The 20,795-nt window shown below is 42.4% G+C and overlaps 3 protein-coding genes across 11 annotated transcripts in view; all 3 read left to right on the top strand.

Moving 5' to 3' along the window:
• The window catches only part of cpne4a (copine IVa), a 114,595-nt gene that overhangs the window by 12,248 nt on the left and 81,552 nt on the right, over positions 1–20,795 (top strand). The window lies entirely within an intron of this gene.
• On the top strand, positions 7,049–8,815 carry mrps12 (mitochondrial ribosomal protein S12). 9 transcript variants are annotated; one of them, XM_046043806.1, is made up of 3 exons: positions 7,049–7,132; positions 8,125–8,175; positions 8,360–8,815. In XM_046043806.1, exons 2-3 carry the CDS (start codon positions 8,127–8,129, stop codon positions 8,740–8,742), a joined length of 432 nt encoding a protein of 143 aa, XP_045899762.1. In that variant the 5' UTR covers positions 7,049–7,132; positions 8,125–8,126; the 3' UTR covers positions 8,743–8,815. The 9 variants fall into 9 exon arrangements, with proteins under 9 accessions (XP_045899762.1, XP_045899768.1, XP_045899763.1 ...); XM_046043812.1 differs by lacking the exon at positions 7,049–7,132 and adding an exon at positions 7,144–7,229; XM_046043807.1 differs by lacking the exon at positions 7,049–7,132 and adding an exon at positions 7,173–7,307.
• Positions 11,784–19,712, top strand: LOC123967639 (zinc finger protein 501-like; the record flags this gene model as incomplete). The annotated part of the gene is given in 5 exon segments (XM_046043800.1): positions 11,784–12,187; positions 14,072–14,184; positions 15,463–16,145; positions 17,868–18,006; positions 19,410–19,712. Coding segments are annotated over 4 exon segments (1,189 nt in total), but the record flags the coding sequence as incomplete, so codon positions are not given.

The raw sequence follows: 20,795 nt of genomic DNA, 5'->3' as shown, positions 1-20,795 counted from the left end.
ATGGTGCGGTCAATCTGCTGGATGATCTTCTTCCTGTCCGGGTGGTCCGGCCCCTTGGCGTGGCCCACGTTGTCCGGCTCGCCGTAGTACAGCGTCACCAGGTCAAAGTCTTCATCGGAGAACCAGCTCATTACCTTGTCGATGTTCTGACGCCACTCTGTCTCGTTGTCGTCCGGGTGGCCAGCCTCCGTAACAAGCACACGGTTGACCACCTGGCCGCTGTAGTTGGCTGCGCCTCCCGGGTAGTAGAAGGACGCGGTTTTTAGACCCTGAAACCACAAGAAACAGGAAACAAGCTATAAACACTGACATGTTACTATTACTTATACAACACGCTGAGAGTGAACCAGAACAGAAAAGCTGCAGCTGGAAAGATAAACAACGAGCTGAAAGTCGCTGTAAAGCTCCGTAAAGCCAAGAAGCTACAGAGGCGGGTGATAATTGTTGTTTCGTCACTACTAGGGACACCTTTCACATTGGTATTGGTAAAGAAGCATGAGTTGCAGACACTAATCTTGAATGGTAATTTAACATTATCCGCTGCGGAGTACCTCAAGGTTCTGTCTTAGGTCTCCTTCAGTAACGACATGCTTCCACTTGGATGAATAATCATCATTTCTTTACTTTCTTTTACTTTGCTATGCAGATGACAGGCTTCTCTCTTTCTGAAGAAAAATCAAAATCTGTAGTTATTTTTATACTTATTTATGTATCCGACTTCGACCCTGTTCATCACTTTGGTCAACTGAAATAAAATTGACATTATTATTGACACTATTATTCAGTTTAAAATGGATCTTTGTTGCTGTAGCTCATCATCCTTCAGGCCAGTAATATTTCCTCCTCTACAGTTAGTTTATGTCGTTATCGGTCACTCGCCTGGTTCTGAGCTGTGATCCATAACGGCAGAACTCCGTTGTCCCACCATTCGGATCTGACCAGAGTCTTCTTGTGAGGAACCTTTAGGTTCGTCTTGGCGTTAAACATCATGTTGTGGACGACTTCGTGATCCTCCACCCATCGGCCTGGGAAACAGGAAACAAGACATTTCAAAATGAAAAGCTAAAAATTAACAGAAAGTCCAGTACTTTTAAATAATCAAAAAAAAATGTTGTCCTCTTTAGACCCTCATGAGGGTCATCAGAAGAAATTGACATTTAACATTTTATATTTTCCATCAATTTCCAACATAGAAAAAAACCTCTTGAACAAACTTCGGTTAATTATGAACGAGATATGTCAGTGATTTGCCATTAGAGGCCTGGAATCCTGCAGATGTAGTTCTGGTTTAATTTCTCCGTTTTCAGATATCATTCTGAGATTCCTGCCTCCACGTGAATACAATGGAAGTGAATGAAATTTAGTGAATGAATGACATTTGTTATTGTTGTCATACTGTGTCCAGCTTTACAAGACGACATCAGTTCACACAAGCCAGAACCAAAACTAAAACAGTTTTCATGCTTAAATCTTCAGATCACTGAATCACTGACCAAAAAAACAAACAAAATGATTTTTTATCAGATTAAGCATTGATTTAATAATTCAAATTAGCTTTATAGGCATGAATGTACAGCAACAATATTGCCAAAGCTACATGTAAATTAAATAAGGACAATTAATTTCATACATTTCATTAAATAAGTGAATAAAACGGTAAAGTTGTGTTTGTGTGTGCTAATAAAAAATAAAATAACAAAATATATAATGTAAAAATTCAGTAAAAATAAATGTTAAAATAAATAAATAAAACTGTTAGAAAATGAAAATATATCAAATAGTAAGTGTGTGTGTGTGTTTGAAAAAAATTAAAATAAACTAAATGACACAGTAACGTGTGTGTGTTTATAATAATAAAAAATTAAAATAATAAATGGATAAAACCGTAAGTGTGTGTATATTAATCGACAAAAGTTTAAAAATAAATTAGTTAATTTAAAAAACAAATCAGTATCAAATGTGAGATTTAAAAACAACAATTACTAACAAAAACTAAGTATATTTACTCAAGTACTGTACTTAATTAAAGTACAAATTCCTCTATTTTCTTACCATGCCACTTTCTACTTCTGCTCCATTGCAGATGAAGATATTGTACTTTTTACTTCACTTCACTCATCTGACAGCTTATTTTACTTTTGTAAAGAGTTTAACTTCTAACAAAACATCACATTTTTAAACTACCCAAAAGTTTATACAAGTACAGCGAGTACATTTGTTGATTGACAGAAATTTAATTGGCAATTATTTTAATAATGGTTTAAGTCATAGTTTTCAGGTAAAAACTATTCATAGTTCACAGGTGAAGATTTGCTGCTTTTCTTTAGAATTTTTTATTTAATTTCAGAACAGGCATTGGGAAGGAGTCAGTTTGGGGAAACTGATTTTCAGAATGTTTACGATCGATTAACAGAGAAAATAATCAGCAAATTAATCCTTAATGAAAATAATTATTTATTGCAGTCTGACAAATGGTTAAACCTCAACAACTACTGCAGTAAAATCCTGCTTTACATTAATGATGAGGAGAAATAATGTGTTTTTTTTCCCACTCAGTGTTTCCTGGAAGCAGCAACATGTGACTCCAGAAAACGTTCACTTCAGGATAATAAATGATCTCTTATCATAATCTGACCACTGTAAATCTGCCGATGGAACAGCCAGCTTAGCGTGTGTGTGTATAACAACGCCAACAACATGAAGTACAAGTAGAGTACAAGTCCAATGTGGTGGTGTACTACTTATTATAAAGGTGTAGAAGCACACGACACTGCACTTTGTACTTTTATTAGTATCATTATTACTACCTACCTCCACCTGTGAGTATAAATATGTTCTATCTAATGCTAATTATTGTTTAATGTCCAAGGACAATCGCGCTTCGTGATGTTCAGCAAATACCATCAACCGATTAGTAATGAATAATTACTGCGCAGAGATCGACATCAGTGTACTAAAGGAACTTTCCTCATGTTTATTTTATTTATTTCAGTTATTTTTCACAATTTATTTTTGCTGTTTTCTGACCTTCCTCTTTTTCTTTTTGTGTTTTATGCAGCTCGGTTGCAGAAAATGTTAAAGAATTTAATCTTAGAATCAACTGAATAATAAAATTTAAACACCGACTAATTCGTACTGTTGACGTTAAAGGTTCAGTGTGTAGCAGCATCCAGTGGTGAGATTGTGAATTGCAACCAACGCTTCAGTCCATCCCTCCCTTTCCACGCGTGTAGGAGAAGCTGCTTCTTCTGTTTCTCTTTGTGCTGTTTCTTAAGGTGCGTTCGATATTACTGCGGCTGACTACAGTCACGTTTTCTGAACTCACCAGGTAGTTCAACCTCCTCGCTTTCTTTTCTCCACTGAACGTCCAGTTTTGTCCAGTTTTTATATAAATATGAAGTCGTAGTCTGACTAGCTAACGATGCTAACAACAACAGTGGAGCCGGATGTGCACGGAAGCTGCTGAGAAGCTCCAGTGAAGATGAATCAACGTTGAAATCCCAAAAACTAAAGTAAAAAGCTGATTTAATAAAAGCAGTTAACTCCGATCTCCTCCCGCAGAATCCGACCGACTGCGGGGGTTTAATTGTCCAATGGTTGCAGCGCTGCTCCCTGCTCCTCTCCCCCAAGTTTAGCAGCTCTCCGCCGGCCTGCAGATTTTCAATCCCCCGCTCTGCCCGGCGCTCTCCACACAACGCTCTGAAGCAGTCGGTGACGTTCGGACAATCTCAACACTGATAGGCTATCGCGACTCAGCGTATTGCGTTGAAAATATTCAACTCACCTGAATTCCTTCGCGTCGCTTTGCGCCGCCCGACAGGAAATCGCGGCTCTACGCGTCTTCGCAAATTGTCATGGTGCAGTGGATAAGACACATGCCTTTGGTGTGAGAGATCCGGGTTCAATTCCCCACTGTGACCCATCCAGCATTGTGTCCCTGAGCAAGACACTTAACCCCTCGTGCTCCAGAGGCGTGTGACCTCTGACATGTATAGAAATTGTAAGTCGCTTTGGATAAAAGCGTCAGCTAAATGAATAAATGTAAACTCACTGCCCTGAACGCTCACTTCGCTTTTGGTCTGAAAGCACCATAATGCTGCTTTGGTAAGGCGTTGGGGAGTGAAGTTTACTCACTGCACAGCCTCGCTGGCTTCTGTCACACCAGCGTGCATCACGTTAAGTGAGCGCTGCGCAGCGCCGCATGAACTCAAACGTACCGATCATCTTTCTACGTGCAACATGTAAGAGGAGCAGCGGTGAATGTAGACAGAAATGACTCATTGTAAGGTAATAAAAACATAACGCTTGATTATGTGAGGTCTTTCCTCACCACTGAAAACACAGTTATGGATATTAGATTGATGCCTGAGTATTTCACACTGACCTTTAAATAACATTGAATTTGTAGCAGTGAAATATTTTCCATCAACCTGAAGTAAATATTGAAATTGTTGTGATTTGCTTCCATAGAAACGTCCCTCTGGATTAATAACGTACTCTCTGTACAGACAGCGCCAGTTAGTGTATTTCACATGTACTGCTGATATTACTGGAACAGTAATACTTTGAATTGTAGAAGTGCAGCAGGTGTGAAAGGTGATGATGCTGTGTTACCGGTGATGGTGGTGAAGTGGGACGGGGAGGTCATGGTCAGCATTGGGGGGGTGACGTATTTGGCTTTGACTCCGTCCTCCACCAGCTGGTCCAGGTGCGGCGTGTCCACGTCCTGGTCGTAGTCCCACCTGAAGCCATCGAAGGAGATGAGCAGCAGCTTGTTCCTCTCTGCCGCCTTGCTCAGCGGCTTCCCGGCGGCGCAGACCACCGCTGTGAAGACCAGAAGGAGCTCCAGCCTCATCGTCGTCGCGTTCACACTGACTGCAGCTGAGCCGGGGGCCTCGCCTGTCTGCACACCTGGAGCTCCTCAGCAGTTTAATATGTAACTGTGGGTCTCTGATAGAGATCTGCTGACCTGCTGCCGAGGACGAGACCTTTGACTGGAAGCAGAGCTCACCTGGATCCATTATCAGGGCAGTTTGATCCATCAGCAATCTGTGGACCCGGCTGATAACCGCTCCAGAGTCTGACTCAGCCATTTCTAAACGTGAATCAGTGGATATGTTTGACAACAGAACAGGTTTTCCACCAATTACACACAGTCAGAAAGTCAGTTTGAAGTCATTCAAATTGTAAATGTGTATGAAAATGAAATGAAGTGGTGACAAACCCAAAACGTACATTTAGAACAACCAATCAATCAATCGCTCAATCTTTACTTCAGCCATGTAACACAAAGTGCTTCACATTGTAAAAACAAAAGACGATGACAACAATGACACAGAAATTTAAAGTAAGAGACAATAAAAACATAAGGTGAGGAAATGCCGTCATCAACGGGCACAACCAGCATAAAACTCGAATCAGAATCAGAAAGCGCTTCATTCCCAAGTAGTGTTTTGCACGTACGAGGAATTTGCCTTGGTGTTAAGGTGCTAGAAGCAGACAGATATACAGATGACATAAATAATGTAGAAATATATAAATATGGAATAAACAAATGCTAGTTATATAAGAATATTCAAATAATAAAAGAATAGAGAATAATACAGCTTATACAACTACGTGCAGGCGGCAGATATTTACATGTTCATTACTCGGGTTTGTGTTGTGCACACGTGTTGCAGCGGAAGAGGATGTTGTATTTAAATAAATTGATATAAAAATATGGAAGAATAACGATTAACAAAATGTGCAAAAAAAAAAAATGTGCTAAGGTTTGTGCATGATATGAAATGAAGTGATATTTACATGTGCAGAGACATTTGTATTATTTGAAGGGGGGGGGGGGGCACTGGAGATATTTAAAGAAAAGTATAATAAAGATCAATAATAACAATAAAAAAATAATAAGATAATAAAAATAAGGGGGCCATAGAATAAAATATAATAAAACAACATCAAATGCATCAGTTAAACAGACTAAAATGTCCGTACATAGATAAATAAAGATATAAAATTCAACTAAAATCCTGGTTTTAAAAAGTTAGGTCTTTAGTTTGCTTTTAAAAATATCAACCAACAACATAATATGTATATATAATATAATATAATAATAACATAACATGATATCTTTTTCAAAAAGTTCAGCAAACATTTAGGAAACACTGAAGTAGTTTATATTTAAAAATTACAAAATTAAACTGTTGTTTTATCCCCGTCAAGTATTTGTGAATTTACAACTTTAGTTGAACTCCTGCCGGTTTATCTGAGCGTGATGTGATCACGATAATAAAACTATGACTCATCAAACTGATTACACCAGTTTGAAGGACAGCTGATGGAAAACCATCAAATGCAGGTCAATGAGTGGAAACGAGGGGCAGAAAACCCGATCCAGAATGAAAAGAATCATCAGCTGCAGTCTGAAACTGAACAGTTCAGAAGCTGCAGCTCAACAACTACAGCAGCAACATCCTGCTTTTCACTAATGAGGAGGAGGAAGAATCTGAGAAGAGGATGTAAAGAAAGTCAATCTTAAACAAATGTTTAAGGAATCAGTATATTGTTTTAATAAAAGGACAAACGGGTACAGATTTTAGCAGATTATAATATAACTGAGTAACATGGATGTGTTGACATTTACAGTGTTAAATTTTAGGGCACCAATAATTAATGTAGGCGCACAGATTAGCTTTTTGTTTTCCATGACACCTGCCAACATCTGCATCCAAAACTACAGAGAAAATCTAATATATTTATTGTTGTAAGAAATAAATACAAATATAATACTGTGGAAGAAGTGAAAATACATTTCTATAGAATGACTTCATTCATTATATTATTTTTATCCAGGAAAAAAAGGGAATTATTTTTTAAATGTTTTGGACAAGAGGGGGATTTAATTTGCATCTGTTTAAGTGTTTGCAGTAGAATCGTTTTGTTGACGAGATCAACCTGTTTTTTTCAAGTAAAACCATAAAAACGTCTTTAAATATTAAAAATGTGCAAACAGTACATTTCACTAAACCTCTTATTTTGGTGGGAACGATATCCGGAAGCGCTTTTGTTTGTGTAACGGAATTACTTCCGGTGCGCAGGAGTTCATGTTGCTCACGTTAAAACGTGAAAGTCCTTGGTTGGTATTTAAATTAAAAAAATGCGTTAAATATCTTTAACTTCACTTCTTATTAATCCCGTTATCGAACCGGATATTCTGCGATCACCTTCCGGCGGTGTGTATGTAGCGCGGATAACCTCTGTCGGTCAGCTAACGTCAGCCGTGCTGAGTGTGACCCTGAGGACAAACATAAGTTAGCAGTCAGCTGATGTCTTTCTCTGTAAATGCAGTAACAGCCTCGTGCAGCTTGCAGCTTCGCCGTTGGGCTCAATTCTCACTAGAGAGTCAGTTATTTTGCACCAGACTCCATTCAAAAAATCAGGGATTTAAGAGCTCCTTGCTCATCGTGAAGCCGCAGAGGCGTTTCCGGGTGTTATAAAAATCATCAGGGGTCACGTTTTACTTCGGCATGCACGAGTCTCACCCAGAACATCTGAAATCAAGTTTTAAGATTTACTCTTTTTGCTCTAATTACCTCCATGTGAGGACGCTCGATGTAGGCTGCAGACGGGAACCGGTCCTAATTGATTGAAGGAACCAAATTTAATCACGCGCTGGGTGGTGGATTATCCTGCCGAACTGACCTGGAGGACCTTGGTTTTAATTCTTTAGTTATTCTCGACCAGCATGTGTACACTTGGGTACGGTAGGGTAAATTTCTGCAGGTTTTCAAGAGAGTTTGGTGGTAAACAGGATGAATCGCAGCTGAGCTGAGTGTATTTTGGGGGACATGTGACAGTAAGGATGATCTTAATTTCAGTGCATTGGTGCAGAACTGGAAAAGGCAAATCATTGATTTAATGGTGCCTTCGTTAATTTCAGGCATTTTGACAACACTTTGTTCCAAACTCTTAGAAACTCTCTGGTGACTTTGCTGTTTGTTGTCTTTTGCGGTTTCAGAGTCAGTTTAGGAAATAATGGACCGGTTGCTGAGAGGTTCTCTGTCACACGTCTGACTTGTACGATCAGAACAGGAGGTGATAAAAGGTTTCCTCTCTGGCTTGTTTCAGGAATGTCTTTGTTATGGAGCCTGAGGCCGGCGCTGACGTCGCTTCTTCAAGGTACGTTTACACGCCTGCACACTTTTAACCATCTGATGGCGATACGGCTATAAAGCAGCCACAGAGTCTGGACTCCAGAATAACCTTTACTGCGATATTTAAAAAAATAAACAAGTGACGATTATATTAAAATCTTGCTTTTTTTTAAATGTTTAACATGTAAATAACTTTTCCCTCTCTGCAGCATCCCAGCATGCCTCTGCCTGGACGGCTCCCATCCTCTCCAGGACGATGGCCACCCTCAACCAGATGCACCGCCAGGGGAAGCCCAAGCCGCCTCCTAAATCTGTCGGCGCCACGTTCGGCCGCCCCCAGCTGAAGGCGGTGATCCTGAAGACCATGATCCGAAAGCCCAAGAAGCCCAACTCCGCCAACAGGAAGTGCGCTCGAGTGCGGCTGTCCAACGGGAAGGAGGCGGTGGTGTTCATCCCCGGGGAGGGACACAACCTGCAGGAGCACAACGTGGTGCTGGTGGAGGGCGGGAGGACGCAGGACCTGCCCGGAGTCAAACTCAAAGTGGTCAGAGGCAAATATGACTGTGCCCACGTGGTGAAGAAGAAACAGTAGACTGAGAGGAGGACGCTGGTGTGGGATGGAAGCGTGTGTCTGTCAGTTGTTTAATAAATACATGTTCTCTTAATCACGCCATCGTGCGGGTGACTGCCTCAACTGTGAAGTCAGATACACAACACGGCCAAAAGTATGGAGACACCTGAACAGTCCACCCATGTGTGACGTGTGATCGTGACGGCGTGCTCATTAACCGTCTCACTTTTGTGCAGGTTTTTCAAAGCAACATTATAATAATAATAATAATATAATAATAATAATAATAATAACGGCTTTATTTATACAGCACTTATGAAAACAGAGTGCTTTCCAGGGTTGAAATACACATTAAAAATATTTCAAGTTAAATCACGCTGCATAAAATGACATAAGGTTAAAGGAAATCCAATTTCTGCAACAGTGATGCAGATAAAATGGACATATAGGACGAGATCGGGTTGGAAGGAAGCACTAAAATTAATAAAAGGCTGTTTTGTAAACGTATGTTTTGGATACAGCGGATTGGCTCACCCTGCGCTCTAAATGGGACTATATATCTCAGTGTAGGCTGTTTAGAGAACAACAGGTAGAACGGCCAGCGTGGTCCCTGGTTAGGCTTTAAAATAAATATCTGTTACGGCTGCCGTTGTTTGTTTGTGTTTAACAGTCAGCAAGGAGCCACACAGCCTGATTAACAATATCATACACACACATACCATTAAAATAATACAATAAATACATGCAGTAAGATACAGGCCTAAAAAGAAGTGGAGATCAATATAAAATAGAGAAATATTTAAGAATATAACCTATAAATCAGGTGCTTGTGTGTCCCAAAGTGTTTGGGGGACACACATGTAAAGAACATGTACGTGATGGCCTTTAACTCTTATTTTCCTATGGTGAAATCATTGGAGCCCAAAAACAAGCGGTCGTGAATGTTGGTTCTTTTATGAATTTATTATGGCTCTTCTGAAAATGTACCAAAAAATTCCATACAGCTATGTTAACATTTTGTTAAAGGTCCCTTGGCCATTTTCACCCCAATTAGACGGTGAGTTTCGGCAGCTATCCACAAGCTTCTGGTTGAATCCTCGACACTCCTCTTGACAGGTTTCTTGCAGTTCAGCTAAATGTGTTGGCTTTCTGACACAGACACGTTTCGTCCAGATGTTCTCGGTGGGGTTTAAGTCAGAAACTCGGGAAGGCCATTCTAAAACCTTAATTCCAGCCTGAGTTAGCCATCCCTTTACCACTTTTGATTTGTGTTTGGGGTCATTGTCCTGTTGCAACACCCAGCTGTGTCCATGATCCAGTTTTCCTGATGAATTTGATAGTACCTGACCACAGAACTTTCCTCCAGAAGGCCTTTTCTTTGTCCTTGTGATCAACAGCAAACTTCAGTCGAGCCAGACCAAACGCAAATTTAATCCACGCAACGCTTTCCTCGCGGGGGTTTTACCGCTGGACAACTGCTGTTCACACACAACGCGATAACGCGCCATTACTCCAGCTGTATGGACCCAAAGTAAACATTTTGCTGTGATTAAAAGCAATAAACGGATCAAACTGATGCTGAAATAACTACAATATGATGCAGATTTGTTAAACATATGAATTCATGCTTTGTCAGGTCTGTCAGCAGGACAACAGCTTCTAAAATGTTTGTTTTCTGAATGGAGTTCGGGTCGATCAGGACTTTCCCATCATAGCGTTTGGGGCTGAGTTTAATGAGTGAATCAAACAAACGCGTATTTTAAAGGGCTCAGAGAAGGAAGTCACCAGCTGTAGTCACTCATAATCACTCAAACAAAGTCAACGTCACAAAACAAATTTGGTTGACACAACTTTGTACATCACCAAAATTGATCATTTGAGTAGATTTTGGTCACATTTTCAGAGACCCACAACAAATTCGGTGGTCATGCATTAAAGAAATATAATGTTATTACATATGAAATTAAAAAACGGGACAATTTCGGGTTTCATAATCTGTCAAACATAACTCTTCTGAAAGTGATTTTGAGACAGAATCTAGCTTTCAGTCAATAAGTAGAGGCTTCAGTCTCTTTCTGGCAAGTAGAATGCTGCATTTTATGTCTTGTTTTGGCCATTTAAAGGTATTTTAAGAGATAAAAATTTCTAGGTGAGTTATAATCTATCAAATATAACCCTCATGAATATAATCAAGTCATTTCAGGGAGGAAATTACCTTTCAGACAATAATTAGAGGCTTCGATCACTTTATGGCAAGTAGAATAATGCATTTTATGTGTTGTTTTGGCCATTTAAAGGTATTTTAACAGGTAAAAAAGACTGGATTGGCTGGTACACAGCAAGTTAAATAAAGCAGAGTCATAAGGATAATCGCAAAAGAGATCTTTATTTTATATATAACTCAGCAGTAAGTCATGTTAATTATAGGCTACATTCCGTTTTCTAAATATAAACTAGGATATTAGACATAAGCCCACCAAACACATCATCCATCTGCAACAACAGGCTTCTGTTATTGCCTATAATAACGTAAATGTCCGGCCTGGTTAGGCTATAAAATGCAAACACTTGTTTGGCCACGTTTGTGATTATTCTGTTAAAAGAACCGTTAAAGTATCACAAAGACAAACCTTTGCGACATAAAGTGATTTTTATTTGCACGTTATGTCTGTTTAATCCAGATAAAAGCAGCTGTAGACGGAGACATGCTGAAATCTGATTTCAGGTCTGTTAATACCTTATACAGTCTATGACTAACACACAGGCCACCAAAACTGTCCCCGGGACGTCTGGTCACCCTAACTGATCCTGACGAATGTTCTGATTATGGTGACACAAACACACAAAGACAGTGTCAGTGCAGTTGCCCAATAACAAAATAGGTCCACGGCCTCTAGAAAGTAATTCAAGTGATGAAACCTCTGTAGACTTTTAAAAATCGGTGTGGCTCTTAAACAAAGACCTCAGTATGTTGTCAGCTCCTGACATCTTTAGAAACTACAGGCAGTCACTTCCATGTTGTTGCAGTTCACCTCCCGGCCAGCGGCGGCAGCACCGAGGAGCTGCTGAGCGCCATGTTTGATTTTAGCTGGAATTCGCCTGCTTCTTGTCGAAATAAACTGTGTTTTTCTTACTTTACTTTCTCCTGACATCGACTTGAATTCTCCTGAAGGGCCGATAGGGAGTTCGTGTTTCCTCCGCTGTGTTAATATTTTCATCTCTGATTATAAATAACAGCTTAATTAGCGTTAGTCGGCAGCAGCGGGTGTTTCGCGGGCGCAGCCGTCCAGGACTGTAGTAACGTCGTTTAACGCCCGCAGCTAACGAGCACAGCTAACATCGCGATAAGCCAAAGTCCGCGGCCGCCTGCTCCTGGAGGGTTTTCATTCTGAAGGAGTCCGTTCTTTGGACCCTTTTGGCGGCTTGGTTTGCGTTCCCGTCCCTTTACACAGACCTGCAGTAAACGGTACGTGTTTATGTGTTTCTGTGAACGTTAACCGTTTAGTTTACGATTAGCAAGATAGCTGAACTACTAACGCTAGCTTCTAACGGCTAATGTTTAACGGTGCTCGCCTCTGATTGGCTGAATCGCTGTAAAAACACATCGATTAACACATCGCAAACAAACGTAACGTTAGCAGCTAACTTTGAAATACATTTTAACAATATGTGATGATTGAATTAATTGTTAATGGGATTGTTAATACATAATAATGCAGTGGGAGTCGGAATAATAACACAGCTGTGAGAACGCGGTGATAAACCGCTAAACATCAGCTGGAGTCTTAAGTAACTATAATTAACAGCTGCTTTGTTGCTTTGCAAACACTTAACTTTGCCGGTCTTCATCAAAAACTGTAAAATCTTCCATCCTATGTTCTGGATGCATTACATGGCCGGTGAAGTGGACAGCCTTGTGCAGATACTTTAGTCCTTACTTCCAATAAAAGGACATGTTGGTGCTCCAGCATATTTGGGATAAAACTCTTTGTGTCATGTTGAAGAATAATGTTATTGCAAAGCCCACTTGGCCTTTCCAGAGCTTTTACAGCCACATCCAGTGGCCTTCTTCAGTGGCTGAAGGTTGCTCAATATCTAGGAAGTGGTCATGGTCCAGAAGTCAGCAGACCTGCATCTGCAAGGTCCAAAATAACTTTCATCACTTTTTGTCTGCCACTTTTTAAACGTATACGCTGAACATTTAGGCTTCATTTAATGTAGATAATGTCAATTAGATGTTTAGTATATCTACACAAAAACATTACCTGCGTGATTTAATGCACAGAAGGAGAGATGTCTTTCAGTACAAGAAAATCACTCCACCTTAACAACCAGGTATTTCCATTGAATATGCAAGATCATTATAATTACTTTATGTCAGACATGATGAGAAGGAAGCAGATTACTGCAGGGACACAGTAAAATGGGTTGCTTACTGAGTAGTATTATTAGCCTACTTATTTCACAGAGATGGATAATTTGAGAGTCAAGTCATGGCATGAAATAATAAGCTATCATATAAACCTACAGAAGACAAGAATCCACAGAGTTCACCAGAGTGTTAAAGTCAGTGCTCAGTACAAGGCCCAAAGTTCAACCACCAGTGAATGAGTCCTTATCTCAGTTAACTCTCCACATGAGTCCAGATCTCAAACAAACATACTCAGTTTCAGTCGGACAAAAGTTTGCTATCGAAAAGAAAACCAAGTGACGGCTCTTGTGTCTGTTGGACAAGCTTATTGATTGTCCGACAACACCGGACTTATCTCCCGTAGTCTGGCCGGTGCTGCGCTGGCTGTCACCCAGGACTGGTGAGTTTGGTTTGAAACGCTGCCACAATACACTAACCTTGCCACATGTGTCTTTCTGTTGTGCGTTTTTCCTGTCTGCCAAATTGGCGGATTGCCCGACGATGTCACCCGCCACTGCCAACAACTTACCATAGGACGGTAACACAACTTTAACTCACTGCATCATGGGTGCTACGAGTCCAATAATAACAGTCATTTCAATTTTCACCAGTAAGTTTAAGGCACACAGTTTTTCACACTGAGATTACCAAACCAACAGAGCATAAAGAATATTTAAGACTAACTCGATACATAAAGTGTGGAACATTGAAACTACTGAGCTTCCTTAAGAAGATGTTGAAAGCGTTATCTAAGTTTCCTGCACAGAGCCCTGACCTCAACCACACGGTCAAAGACCACGTTCTGGGAGGTGAACTGGAACTAGCCTTTTATAATTGTTCACGCATCACTTAAACCTCCCAATTCCCAGAACCAAACCAAGGACACAACCTCAGTGTCCTCACAGTCCTGACCAGGACGTGTCCCTCTCTTATTTTCAGAGGCCTTGAGGAGACCCGTCCACCTTCGGGAGGAGCAGAGCATGAGGAGATGAATGGAGTGACGGAGGAAGAAGAACAAAGCGGAGAGGACGGTCAGCAGCTTCCTGCTGAAGGTCAGCAGTTGTTTCTTTCTCCACACAAAGCCGGTGTTCTGACAATTTATGCTACCATAGCAGATGCTCCCACTGCTGAATCATTTTAAATTACACCACGTCTCACTCCGTGTGTAAAAACCAGGCAAAACTGGACGTTACGTGGAGAAAAGAAAGCGAGGAGGTTGAACTACCTGGTGAGTTCAGAAAACATGTGTCTGTAACTTTATTCCAGCTGTCGTTGTACTTTACTGTGAACAGGTTAGCATAGCATAGCCCTGATCGATCCAAACTCCATTCAGAAAACAAACATTTTAGAAGCTGTTGTCCTGCTGACAGACCTGACAAAGCATCAGTTCATATGTTTAACAAATCTGCATCATGTTGTCGTTATTTCAGCATCAGTTTGATCCGTTTATTGCTATTAAATCACAGCAAAATGTTTACTTTGGGTTCATACAGCTGGAGTAATGGCGAGTCGTGTTTATCCACGTTATCACATTGTGTGTGTGTGTGTGTGAACACTTACAGCGAATGTACTCGCGCGAGGAAAGCGTCGCGAGGCAAAAATTCGCGTTTGGTCTGAAAGCCGCAGAAGAATATGTGAAACATATTTTGACACTCTGCTGGAACATATCTATTATTAATACCCCAAAGACCGAAAAATGTCTTAATTCTATTTATTTAAACGTTGTAAATAAAGGAGAAAAAAGTTCTTTGCTCTGGTGAATTATTACTACAAGCCAGATTCATCTAATTTCAGCCACAGTCTCGACAGACTGCCCGACAGCAAGGTTTCATAGATTTATGGGTGTGGAGACGGAGATCAAGATTGTGGGTCATGCACATGCCCAGAACCGCTCAGTAGCACATCTCCATTGGTAGCATAAATCAACAGAACACCTTTTTTTATTTTCTCTCTCTTTTTACTGTTAACATGTGAAAACAATCCCTTTTTGTAAAGATCCCTGTTCACACTAAAACAGGTAAACAACAGGTCGAAGCAGTAGAGGCTTAGTTTTCTGTACAGATTAAACAAATGAGCTATAACGAGTCAACCAGGGAGCGTTAAAGCTGCTGGTAGGTGGATTTTATCATTTAAGTGTCTCCGTGTGTTGTTATTTGTGTGTCAGTGTAACTTCTAAATGCTGTTTTGCTGCCTTTCTTGGCCAGTTGTCCGTTATTACTAATAGATTACATCCTAATGGGCTTCTGCCTGGTTAAATAAAATAAAATATTCCTGATAAATGGATAATTCTTCAACCTTATGAATATTAACGTCAGTATCCTTTCCTACAGGAGAGGCCTCCAACATCGAGACACCTGAAAAACCTGCGTCAAAACAAGGCAGCCGTCGGTCAAAATGCCGTCACCGCTGTTCATTATGCGGCAGGGAGTTCTCTCGTCCGTCTCGGCTGGCGGAACACATGGTCGTGCACTCTGGCGAGAAACCTCACAGCTGCTTGTTATGCGGGAAGCGCTTCGCCAAGAAGAAGAATCTGGCGATTCACCAGAGAGTACACACCGGTGAGAAGCCGTACTCGTGCCCAGACTGCGGGGTCAGCTATTCCCAGCCGGGCTGCCTGCGGCGGCACCGGCTCGGACACGCTGCAGAGAAGCCCCACCAATGCTCGGTGTGCGGCCGCGGCTTCATTCAGCGCCGCCATCTCGTACAGCATGAGCGGACGCACACCGGAGAGAGGCCGTTCTCCTGCCCGCTGTGCCCCAAACGCTTCGCCTCCAGGACGGGCCTCGTCGATCACAAGAAAAGCCACGCAGTGGAGAACCTGCACTCCTGCTCGGTCTGCGAGAAGGTTTTCTCCACGCCGTCGTCTTTCAGGGACCACGTTAGGCTCCACACGGGACAGAAGCCTCACCCCTGCTCGTTGTGCGGCAAGAGCTTCAACCGGCCCGGCCTGCTGAGGAAACACCTGCAGAAACACACAGAGGACAGCGATGTGCTCCAAGCTGCTGCCAGCAAGGTGAGTGGGCGGAAACACTAAATCCAGTCGTAGCGCTGCAACTAATGATTCCTTTTGTTGTCAGAATTAATCTGTTGATTATTTTCTCCGTTAGTTCAGTGTTTCCCAGAGCCCAGGATGATGTCCTCAAATGTCCCAAAGATGTTCAGTTTACTGTCACAAAGGAGGAAACAAACCAGGAAATATTTACATTTAAGAAATTTGCCTTTTCTCTCTTGGATTAGTCTTTGCAGCTCTTTGACTTGTTTGTCACTGGACAGCTTGTTGTACTTCTACCACTGAACCGGCTACTAACAGGTGACAACATGCACAGGGGCTGTGTGTGTCCATTTCCAAAACTTTCTGAATCCAGCGTGCTAACATTCACACCAGCGTACGATGTGATTGGTCAGCTGTGCAGAGGTGACCCTTACTTGAACCCTGGCGAGCTCTGCCTGCGTCCAGTCGCTCCACAGATTTACATCCTCTCTGCTAATCATTCACGTTCCCTTTTCAGCCTCAGTCTTTTAAAGCTAAGCTAGCGCTCCAGAGCCAAATTATTTTGATTGACTGTAAACATTTTTTTTTAAATGTGGCCCTTATCACACTCCAGGGTGAACTGGAAATAATACGATTGTCACATGACGGCGCGCTGTTGTACAGAAGGAAACACGGAGGCCACAGAGGTTAGCGACTACAGTTTAATTTTTAAGTTGATTTCAGGTGAATGAAAGGGACTTCGGGAGCAGATGAGAAAATTTGTCCACTGATTTCCTCCGTTACTGCCGTCCTCCACGTTTGCGTTCATCGCTGCTCCCGCACGCTGGTATTATGACGGCGGTCGAGTGACTACAGAGTCACGTGACCTGCGATCTGACTGACCAGACTGAGGTAGCATCTTTTAAAATCCGACATGTATCTGATTTCACAACATACGACAGTGGCTCAAATCTAAGCAGGAAATGATCAGAGTCCATGTGACGTGTGTGGAAAGGTTTGGTCTGCGCTCTGAATGCAGCCTTAAACCTCCGGAGGAAACGCATCATCGCTGCTTCCTGTGCAGCAAAGGTTTCTCCACCGCCCAAGAAGCTGCAGCAGCACGAGCAGCTCCACCAAGAAAGCTCAAGAGATTAGTTGATTAAGCGATCAGCAGGAAATGAATCTGCAGCTGCACCGACCAGCCATAACATTATGACCACCTGCCTGCCGGAGGAATGGACTCTTCAACTGTTTCAGCTGTTTGACCTACAGTAGCTGTTCCGTTGGATCGGACCACACAGGCCAGCCTTCGCTCTTCACGTGCATCAGTGAGCCTTGGCCGTCCATGACCCTGTTGTCGGTTGGACCACTTCTGACCCCTGCAGACCGGGTTGGAGATGCCCTGAGCCAGTCGTCTAGCCATCCCACTTTGGTCCTTGTTAAAGTCGATCAAATCCTCACGCTGCCCATTTTTCCTGCTTCTAACACATCAACTCTGAGGACGCAATGTTCACCTGCTGCCTCATAAATAGAGTCTCAGGCCCCCTCCCCTCCCCGTCCTGTAGGGTAGGGAACGGCGAGAGATAACTAATGTTTTGATCCTGTTTGCCGTTCCCTGAGTTCCACACTGCCTGATGCCGGCCGATACCTGCAGTCTTTCTTCAGAATTGCGTACCTCACCTTTTTAATGAGTATGTTCTAAGTTCAAGAACAGGTTCACTACTGTCAAAGCTGAACTAACCTCACTGCTGTTTGTCGTTACAGAAACAAGACGAGTCGCTCGATGGCGGCAGCGTGGCGCCAGTTTCTGCGGGGAGCTGCGGTCTGAACGGGCTGCAGGAGCTGAAGGTCGAGAGCAGAAACGATAATGACGAGGAAGAAGACGTGCTGCGTTCACTGACCGGTCAGAACACCCAGCCTACCTGCACCTCAAAAGACATGATAGACTGAAATAATTACATTTTATACAAGCAGGTGCGAAGAATCACATTTAATCAAGTCGCAGAGGACAAACCGGTTTCTAAGGCTGCGTTCAGACTTCAGGCCAAAGTGACCCAAATCTAATTTTTATGACAGTGTGAACAGGCCAAGTCACATGGAATCTGATCTTTTCCGGTTCGGATTTGGGCCACTTCCATATGTGGTACATACAGATCGGACACTCGGGTCGCATTTGATGCGACTTTGACGTCACTCTAGAGCAGCTGTTGTCACAGCTCCACAAAAAGCCATAATTGAACATGTGGCTCTCTTTCTTCTCTACATCTGCTCACAGATTCCCTTTCTTACACCTGAAATCCACCGGACCGTTTATGCTACTTGTTGGGGAGAAATGTGACCCGTGAGAGGACAAATGAGAAACGGGAGTCTCCCGTGCAAATTTGGAGCAAGTAGGAGCTAACTGGAGCTAACCTCTGTGGCTCTGTTCACTTCTGTACAACAACAGCTGCTGCTGCTGCGCACACGGGTCACTTTCAGGCCGCGGACAGTTTACACTAGTGTTGTGGTTAAGGCCGCCCAAACCGAGACCAAGACGAGACCAAGACCAGTTCCCCACATTACATGACGCACAATAAAATGTGGAACGAGATCACAGGTGCTTCTCAAGCTGATCTGAAAGATCCAGATTCCCATTAAAACACCCACATACAAACACTAAGAGCTGAAATCAACGTAAGCATCTTTATTCAACTCTCCTTATCCATGTTTACCATCGCGGGGAGGGGGGGGGCAGTCGTTAACGGGAACAACACATTTTTATTTAGGGTTGTTGGTTTCATCTGAAGCAATAAGTGTTCCATCCAATCAAAGAGAGGATGTAAAAGCAATTTATTGATGTTCCCAAAGTTATGGTCTTGACTGGTCTTGAAATTAAATCTCGAGTCCTCAATGACCGAGACAAGACCATCAAAAAGTGGTCTGAAGACCGGTCTCGAGTAAACAACACTAGTTCACGCTGGAGTCTGATATGGGCCACAATTAAGCAACAATCTGAACTGTCAAACAAAAAAAATCGGATCTGGGAAAGAAATTTGAATTGAGCATTAAGGCCTGCAGAGTGAACGTAGGCTAACTCTTCTTTGCCAGAGAACATTTTAAAACCTGACAAACTGAAGATAATCTGCAAACAAAGAATTTAGATTCACTTTTTCCATCCAAATGTGTTAAAGATTTTTGGTTTATGCTCGCCACACATCCCGGGAAGACCTCTTCACTGACTCCAGGAAGTCGGTCAGTAACATCAAACAGCATTTCCTGCCTGAGTCCTGCTGATGCTTAACCTTATTCCTGTGTTGGTGTTTGTAGACGGGGGTCCCAGCGGCGTGACGAAGCTCCACAGCTGCTCCGTCTGTGGGAAGAGCTACCCGAAGCCGTCCAGGCTCAGACAGCACTTCAAGATCCACGCCAAGGAGAAGCTGCACCGCTGCTCATTGTGCGAGAAGGCTTTCACCACCACGACCAACCTGAGAGCCCACGAGAAGACCCACATGACCAACAAACCTCACCCCTGCAGAATCTGCCCCAGGAGCTTCCTGAGGCCCTGCCTGCTGCGGAAACACATGAGGATCCACGTCAGGGACGGACTCATCGCCGACTCTGCTGACATAGTGAGACCACGGCTTTACTGTGCACTTTTTTCATCACTGTGCACATGAAATCACACATTCTTTTCTATTTCATAAGAAGTCAAAATAAAATAAGGCAAGGGGAGCATATTTCTATCTCACTATTTTAATTCTCCTTCGTTCTCCACTTTATTTTACTGTTCACTCACTACTTGAATCTCGCTCACCACGCACCTGCAAACACACCTGCTGGCCCCGCCTCAGCATTACTGTTTATAAAGTCCCCGAAAAGACACAGAACCCGTCTTCTGGACGTTTCTGTCTTTACTGCAGCAGGCTCGATAATAACGTAGCCTGTGTCCACTTCCTGTAGCCTCATATATAACTCTCTCTTTGTTTCTCTGCAAAAATTTTAAAGTGGGTCGCCAAATATACCTGGGCGGCTGTTACTGTACCTGGGCGGTAGGGCTGCACGATATTGGAAAAGACCAACACGGCATTATTTTTCTTTTCAGCGATATAAATTGCAATATGAAAAAATACAGGAATTTTAACCAGATGACTTTAGTTGCTCTATGTGAAAAGAATTAAGCATCCTAGATGTGTAAATGCATAGAAAATAAATAAGCTGAAGAATGTTTTTGATAACCAACCCCCTTAAGTGCTGCTCGATACAAAAGGAAAACCTGCACGCATTTCCCATGAATAATCTACAAGAGAAGTCTGTCAGCAGCATCATTTACTCCGACTGAAGGGTTCTTGGATTCACAGAGCTTGTTGCTAGTGAGTGACAAGCAGACTCTGCACGCAGAGCGATCCACCAAATCACTTTAGGGCTCAAACGATTCATTCGATTACTAAAAAGCGTGGACGCTAATTCTTTGCAAGCAAAAGTAGTAAAATCATCGTTAGCTGCAGCCCTAAATTACAATATTACTAACTAATCACAATAACACTAACGCAGGCCCCGCCCCCATCAGTTGTCGACGTCAACTTGAAAATAGGTGATTACCAGGAGAAAACCATTGAAACAGTGGATTTGGTCGTAGATAGAACTTTTGTAAACCACCCAGAGGGCTGGTGTTTAGCTGCTCTTTTTTAATCTTTGAATATACAGTGGGGGAAA

The sequence above is a fragment of the Micropterus dolomieu genome, linkage group LG03, assembly GCF_021292245.1.
Source record: "Micropterus dolomieu isolate WLL.071019.BEF.003 ecotype Adirondacks linkage group LG03, ASM2129224v1, whole genome shotgun sequence".
NCBI lineage: Eukaryota > Metazoa > Chordata > Actinopteri > Centrarchiformes > Centrarchidae > Micropterus > Micropterus dolomieu.
The sequence above is the reverse complement of the archived record's forward strand: the minus strand, read 5'-3'. Positions and strand labels throughout refer to the sequence as shown.

What these genes read in the sequence shown, in the direction of transcription:
- mrps12 (XM_046043805.1), top strand. An exon ending in GCTGACGTCGCTTCTTCAAG is followed by an intron (nt 8,176 to 8,359) that starts GTACGTTTACAC and finishes CCCTCTCTGCAG; the next exon opens with CATCCCAGCATGCCTCTGCC.